Raw genomic sequence first — 7,579 nt, 5'->3', positions numbered from 1 at the left:
CAGTAACCTTGTCAGAAACAAAAGATTAGAATAAAAACCACATCAACCTCCAGAGGTTCAACATTTTAACCTGGTCTTTTATTCTTTTATTAGCGTTTATTCTACAAAACATTTAATTTAATTTTGTTTTCTCACCTTCTGTGAATTAATTTAATTTAATTTTGTTTTCTCACCTTCTGTGATTTAATTTCATTTCATTTAATTTTTTTACAGCTTCTTCACTGTAGTAACAACAGGATCATTAAGATGCACTGATGACAGAATCCTCTCCACAGTCAGGAAGCCTCAGTAGCGCCCCCTGCCGTTCACTACTCTCTCTTTCTTCCACTTTTTTTTCCATTAAATTCTTAAAGAAAACTGTTTTTTTTTTCAGTAACTCAGTGAAACTTCCTGTTTGTTTTTCCTTCAACTGTTTATTTATGACATGAACTTTTTTTACACGGATTATTTTATTTCCACACTGAAAATGAAATGTAAATATAGAGCTTTAGCATGCTAGTTAGCTGTTAGCTAACCTGGTTAAATTGGTCTTTCGGACTTTTGATAGTAACACATGAACTCTGACCTCACTGTTATTATTATTATTATTTCTGACGTGTTTGTAAAAAAATCTTATGACTTCTGTGATAAAACTGCACTCACCTGGGCTCTGGTTCTGGTTCTGGTTCTGGTTCCATTCTGTCTCAGCAGGTGGAGTGAAAAGATATGGAACTAAAACCAGGACTGAAAAAAAACCACGTCACGTCACGTCGGTACTGACGTTCCTCTGCTCAAATAAATGTTATAATAGAATCCGTCAGATAATATCGGTTTTAAGTTTAACTTTCGTTTAAAGTTTTCTTCTTTCACCGTAAAACCTGTTCCTGTAAACGGAGGTTCTAGAGTCCAGGCTGTAGTTCAGAGAAACCGGAGGAAAAGTTGTTGTTTAAAAACAAAAAGTTAGTTTCAAACTGTGTTTCCTCTAAGGTTCGACTTCGAGCTAAACATTTCTCTCCATCTGTCCATCCATCCTCCCCTCAGTGCGTCCTTCCATCCTTCCATCCTTCCTCCGTCTCTCTGTCCATCCTCAGTCCGACTTCCCTCCTCTTTCCTCCGGTCCCGTCGTCGTGTGTCCCCGTCGTCCCGGAGGATTCCTCTGCTCTCGTGTCAGGTCAACTTGAACCGCTTTCCGTTTCAGACCTTCTTACATAACTGGATCAGAGCTCGTCCACTCCACTCAGCTTCCTGTTTCCCTCTTTATCTCCTCGTTCCCTTCGTTCACTCTCGCTCTCCTACTCCGTGTTCTCCCCCCGGTTCTCTGTTCAATCCTCCGGGGAAATCGTTTCAATTCACGCGTTTCATTTGATGAAAATGAACTGATTTTGTGTTTAGATGCCGCGAATAAGTCACGTTTGATCTTGTTTGGTTTTGGGTTTGTTTTGTTTTTTTAGGGACTGTGTATTTTTGTTGGTTCTCGTTCGTTTTAATGTAATAGAAAAACGCATTACATTATGTGTGAAAACAGATTAATTTTCAAAGATTTAAAATATTTTTTTAAACAATTTTAAAGACCGACATAAAGTACGAGGTAATATTAAAATGTTTTAAAGTATCTTTTTAGCACATGCCTTCACACGACTCCGTTTTGGTTTTGGGTTTGTTTTGTAACAATAACAACAATAACAACAATAACAATAATAACAATAATAATAATAATAAACTGCTGCAGCGGGACCTACATTTCCTTCATGGCTGCGGTGTCCGGTCTTGGTCTCTCTCTCAGCCCTGACCATTCCTCTGTACGGAGCGTCTTTAAGCAGACAGGGGTCAGCCCAAGTGGAGCTGACAGCTGGACCCGCCCACAAGGTTAAAGACAATTAGATCCTCAGCTCTGATTGGACACAGCCCTACGTGACACACAACCCAGGTACCAACGTTGAGACAGTAAATTTCCACTGCTCCACTGCTGTCGAGCGTGCACCCAGAGGGGAGGGGGGAGAGGAGGAGGGGGGGGGTGAGAGGATTGCCCAGGACTCCCCCCCACACACCCCCTCCCCACAAACATCCACAGACACAAACCTCAGTCTAAGTCAAAACCTTACAAGTGCAGCGACCCCTGCACTATTTTAAACAAACCTGTAGAGAGGTTATCAGAGGACATGTCCACTGACCCCCCCACCCTCACCCCCCGGCCCCCTCCCTTGGACAGACGAGCCGGCGTTTGTCTGACGGTCGTCAGAGCGGTCCCTGATGTGGACACTGGAGGTGATGATGAAGTCAATCAGCTGTTTGGACGACCGTCTGAGTGGACCTCAGAGTGGTCCTCAGAGTGGTCCTCAGAGTGGTCCTCAGAGTGGTCCTCAGAGTGGACCATCAGACTGAACAGAGGAGCAGGTTCTAATCAGCTGTAAAGACAAGAACAAACAAAGGTTCAAAGGTCAGCTGTGGTCTAAGAACAAACACTGAGTTTAACTCTTTCATCAACCTAGACCTAGACCAGCGTCCCCAAATGTGGCCGCTGACGGGCTAACACCGCAGGCTAACACCGCAGGCTAACATCGCAGGCTAACACTGCAGGCTAACATCGCAGGCTAACATCGCAGGTGAAGGATTTTCTTTTCTTTCAAACCAACTTGAATATCAACAAACATAAAAAACTAAATTGTCAAATTAAAACCAAAGATTTATTTCGATGACATCCTGATCTCCACCTTGTTTTTTTTATAAAGGTTCTATCAGTGGAACGTGGACGAAGACTAACTGACGACAGACTGTCTGGTCTGCGTGAGGGCAGACGTGGTCACGTGGTCAGAGACGGCGCTCCTGTTTGTTGTGGATAAATACGTGGTGATGTTCAACGCCGTGGACGATCAGATTTTCTTGGTACTGTGTTCATTCACCTGTGACTGGGCCGCGGAACACGCCGGAATGAGCTAACGTCCTTCTTCAAACCCTGCAGGTATTTAGTGTCGTGTTCAACTAAACAGGACTCAGTCTTAGTGTCGTGTTCAACTAAACAGGACTCGGTCTGACACCGAGGTCAGTCGTCGACTGAATCTAGAATTTTCTAATGTTAAAAACAATCATCAGAACCTGAACCAGTGTCTGACACGTCATGATCATGTGACATATAAAGTTAACTCCTGTGATCTGTGTGTCCAGACGCGTCTCCCGCTGCGTCTTTATCTGTCCTGACTAATCAGTCCACTGTCCCGGTGTGTGTCCTCTCTGTCTCTGTTAATGCTCCAGGGAACACAGCAGCTGTAATCCCTCATTACCAGGGCTATGTTGGTGGAAACGTCTGAGACATACTTGGAAAAAAGAAAAAAAAGAAAACTCCACACAGAGCACTGGGATAAACAGCCCTGCAGGTCGGTCCAGGGACTGCAGGACATGTCGTAGTTACACCACTGGACAGGAGGACGACGGGATCTAAGGTGGGAGTTTTTCTAAATGTATTTATTTGTATTTTTTTTTTCTGAAACAACAGGACTCTGAGGTCACCTCATGTCCAGGACGACGGCTGCTGAGGTCAACATGTTTTATCACCACACAACCAACAACAACCAGTTTGTTTCATAAACATCAGCTGTGGGGAAATTTGATACAGCATAAAAAAAAAACAACCAGAGTCAGTGAGAAGGACAAGGTTAGAAAAAAGCTTCTTACTGTGACCTTCACCTGTATCCTCTCAGCTGTGAATCAGTGCATGAAAAAGACAAAAGACTAAAGAACTAGAACAGTGGTTCTCAAATGATACAATGGGTCCATCTACTGGTGAGTTGGCAAAACTGAAAAATAAAAAAATAATTTAACAAATAAAAACAAACAGATGAATATCGCAAAGTATAATAAAAAAAAACAACCATAACCTTGAAATAAATTAAAAATAAATTAAATAAAAAATTGAATAAAATAAGGATGAAAAAATAAAATAGAGATTAATTTGACAGAGTAAAGATTTTTTTTACCTTCTGACCAACATGACATGTAATTTTTATTACTTATTTCATTGATATAATAAACATTAACTTTAGCCCTGAGCCAATCACAGCTCAGACACTGATTAAAGAGGCACCGGAAGTGAACTGGAATGACGTCTTCTGAATTTGACCAGCGGCGAGTGTTGTAGAAGGTCGATGACTCCAGAAGGTGGCGATGGTGTCCTTCTGTAGAGTGGAGGGGGGGGTGGGGGTGTGGGGGGTCTACAGACGGATGTTATCGTCAGAACAGCTTTGGTGGGCGGGGCTTGTTGATGCGTCACAATTCCTGAATGCTCTAATTTGATGAGAAACATGATGATGAGTTTTCATCATAATTTTTTTAATTTTTATTATTGATGTATTTTCTGTATTGTTGTTTGTTTACTGCAGCTTGGCTGCTGATTGGCTCTACATACTGTAGCAGCAGGTGCATCAGGGTGAGAGCAGCTGACGTGTCTCCAACCACGTGTGTGTTTATCTTATTAGTGCAACAACTGTGGCGTCACGTGACGTCACGACTGACTCGGTCGTCGCTGCCGCTTCACTGGAGAAGAACAAACGCTGAAGGCGAAGAACGGACTGTTACCCAAGAAGGCTGGGTGTGTGTGAGTGTGTTTGTGTGTGTGTGTGTGAGGCCAGTACACACACGGACACACACACGGACACACACACGGAGTGTAAACAACTCCACTGTGGCCCGTACATTATGTAAGACCCGGGTCACAGCTTGACCCTCAGGAGCTGTTTGTTCAGTACATTTCCCGACATGCATTCTGCTTTTTAAAAAGGGCTTCCAACTGGCACCAGAGGGCGCTGTCTTTAAGTTGACGCTGGTCTGTGTTTGTGAAGAACATGTAGTTCAGTAGAGTTTTATGGGTTTGAAGATTTTTTTTTAATAAGAAATTTTTCATTTAAAAAAAAACACTGAGTCAAAGTTCATGAAAATATGATGTTAATTTTCCAGTTCTTTCTCTAATTAACGTCATAAGACGATGAGAGGAAAACATGGAATCGTTTAATTGGAATTAGTTTTTTTTTCTTTTTTCTTGTCAGTCCAACACCTTCCTGTCCTCTCTCTCTCTCTCTCTCTCTCTCTCTCTTCAGTGAAAACTTCAGAGACGATGAGCACGTGACGGAGGGAAATCCTGACGTGCTCCTGCTCCTGCTGCTGCTGCTCCTGCTGCTGCTGCTGCTGCTCCTCGGTGCCTCTGTAATGACATTAGGACAATCCTCTGAGCTGCTCTGGTTATTTTTAGGACCAAAATCAGACGCTGAGGCTGGACGAGGTGTGAGGCCTGTCTGAGGTCGGTCACTCCACGGGTCAGGACAATCAGGAGGAGAATGAAGGTGGAGGCAGCGTGCCAGGGTGCAGCATGAGGACAGGATCATGTTGACTGAAGCTGGAGGGGAGGGGGGGTGATGGATGGAGGGAGGGGGGGGAGGTGTACAGCACAGCTCCGTCCCCTGCGGTGCGTTGTCATCTGCTGCTGCAACTGATGCTGCACCAGAAATGTCAAGTACTTCCTGTCCTCATGGCACCACCTGGTCACCACCAGATCTGGACTGGAGCAGGAGAGGTCTGCAGGAGAGGTCTGCAGGAGAGGTCTGTAGGAGAGGTCTGCAGGAGAGGTCTGCAGGAGAGGACATTCAAAGACCACAGTCAGTCTGCAGCTGAACTTCCACTTTAATAATATTTATTAATAATATTCATATTTATTATAATTGTTATTATTTTCCTTCTCTTTTTCCTGAAGGTGAGAGTTTTCACTTCAAACTCGTCCTCAGTGGGAGAACAAACAAAGGCTGAGAATGAAGAAAAGAACACGTGCGTGATGTGCTGTGAAGACGTCACAGCAAGGGTCGTCATTCCGGCCACAGCGCTACAGGCCCCTCTGTAAAGGTAATATTGTGTGAAAGTGACCGGATGTTGACACTCGCACAGCAGACGGAGCTGTGGGCCGCAGGACCGTCGGTGCTGTCGGTGGTTATCCGCTTATGTCAGAGGAGGGGAGGAGGGAGGGAGCGAGGGAGGGAAGGAAGGAGGGAGAGAGGGAAGGAGGGAGGGAGCAGCGTGAGGAGAGATGGAGCGAGCGGAGGGCGCGTTCATCTGCTCAGCAGCTCCGGACTGAAGGGACTACAGTTCGAGGAGTCGTCGGTTGACCGTGTTCTGTTAGAGGAGCTCCTCTGCACCTCCTGCCCCCCCTCCTCACCCCCCCACACACTGGGCTGGTTGATGGGAATCCCCGTCATGTCGCGGTCCACGCAGCGTGTCGCACAGGACGCCATTGGAGGACACAGGTAAGACACTCACTTGTCCAACTACGGTGTCGATGCGGCGAGACTTTGCGGCAGTGACGCGGCTCTTACCTGAGTCCGGGGACGGTACCGCGGGTCCGGAGAACGGTACCGGGATGCGGTAATGTTACTGTAACGGTACCGTAGGCTCCGGAACTGTTAGGGAACTGTTGGTGATGAGGACGGTGGAGCTGCGTTCAGGTTCAAAGACAGTTCGGAGGATTCTGTTTTCAAAGTCCAAGACCGTCTGTGGGCCTCACCGACACACAACTGCCCTACAGTACAGACACACACACACACACAACTGCCCTACGGCACAGACACACACACACAACTGCCCTACAGTACACACACACACACACACACACACAACTGCCCTACGGTACGACGCACACGAGAAAAATACAAATGTAAATTGCGATTATTATTAAAATTATTGTTATAATTATTATAATAATTATTATAATTATAATAATTATTTGCGTTTTCAGCATAAATGATCCAAACTCTGACCATGAAAATATTCCTGTAGTTCTTCCTCTGTGACACTGCAGTCGTGGAGTCGGTTCTTTCTAACTGAACCTTTAGGTGAAACAGTTGACATGTTGTTGTTGTTGTTGTTGCTGTTGCTGTTGCTGTTGTTGTTGTTGTTGTTGTGGCGAGCCATACGGGAGTCGTACCCTCACCCTGTCAGGGCCAGGACCCAGACGGTCTTTCCTACGGTTACAAACCAGATCCAGGAGCCTTAGATTTAGGATTGTGTTCTACCATCAGAACCAACTGGACTTTGTTGTTAGAACTGAGGAGAACCAGAGGTTTAACCACAACCCCCCCTGACTCACCCCTCTTGACCCCCTCCCTCTGGGACATTTTATTAATCAATGAATAAACAGTTGGATCTTAACGTGAACCATTGTAATTAATTTATTATTATTTAATTATTAGTGTCAGCTGTAAATGAATTTTGATTTGACTGACCAATAAAAACCCTCCAAATAGAAAAGGCCTGTTCGTCCAATCAGTGGAACCGAGGTGTGATGTGGAGTCACTGCGTGTGGTACTGGTTTTTACAGGACCTGGACGCAGATCAGAGGGGGGGGGGGGGGGGGGGGGGGGGGGGGGGAGGAGGAGGGGGGAGGAGTCAAACCTCGGAGGGCAGATAGTGCAGAGGATTGAATTCTGAGGCGAAACGGTTGAATTTCTAAAACAAACGTAAGACGGTGATCGACTGACAAAAGAAGAGTTTCTGGTTTCAGAGAAGAAACTGGTCCAAGTGTTAACGACCTGTAGGCTAGGCTAGGCTAAAGCTGTAGGCTAGGCTA

General features: G+C 45.3%; 2 protein-coding genes and 1 long non-coding RNA gene across 6 annotated transcripts in view; 2 read left to right on the top strand and 1 right to left on the bottom strand.

Moving 5' to 3' along the window:
• The window catches only part of LOC103385522 (sodium- and chloride-dependent taurine transporter), a 31,671-nt gene extending 29,810 nt beyond the window's left edge, over nt 1-1,861 (bottom strand). Inside the window, exon 1 of one of the 2 annotated variants that reach the window (XM_008319444.3) lies at nt 1,719-1,861. In XM_008319444.3, coding sequence (XP_008317666.1) covers nt 1,719-1,729 — 11 coding nt within the window. In that variant the 5' untranslated portion in view covers nt 1,730-1,861. Of the gene's footprint in view, nt 1-642; nt 1,614-1,718 lie in introns of those variants that run through there. The other variant, XM_017035862.2, reaches the window with a different exon arrangement.
• A 152-nt stretch (nt 1,862-2,013) lies between these two features.
• Nucleotides 2,014-3,643, top strand: LOC112487591 (uncharacterized). 3 transcript variants are annotated; one of them, XR_003050839.1, is made up of 3 exons: nt 2,014-2,416; nt 2,709-2,938; nt 3,229-3,643. It is a non-coding gene; the product is annotated as an uncharacterized LOC112487591 (long non-coding RNA). The 3 variants fall into 3 exon arrangements; XR_003050840.1 differs by having other exon boundaries at nt 2,014-2,582; nt 2,719-2,938; XR_003050838.1 differs by having other exon boundaries at nt 2,014-2,582.
• Nucleotides 3,644-5,879: 2,236 nt separating this feature from the next.
• The window catches only part of LOC103385555 (proline-rich transmembrane protein 3), a 13,573-nt gene continuing 11,873 nt past the window's right edge, over nt 5,880-7,579 (top strand). The window contains exon 1 of the mRNA XM_025059170.1: nt 5,880-6,260. The gene's annotated coding sequence lies outside the window, so the exon portion shown is untranslated. The remainder of the gene's footprint in view (nt 6,261-7,579) is intronic.

Source organism: Cynoglossus semilaevis, chromosome 10, assembly GCF_000523025.1.
Source record: "Cynoglossus semilaevis isolate Cse_v1.0 chromosome 10, Cse_v1.0, whole genome shotgun sequence".
NCBI lineage: Eukaryota > Metazoa > Chordata > Actinopteri > Pleuronectiformes > Cynoglossidae > Cynoglossus > Cynoglossus semilaevis.
This window is presented reverse-complemented; position numbering and strand designations above follow the sequence as displayed.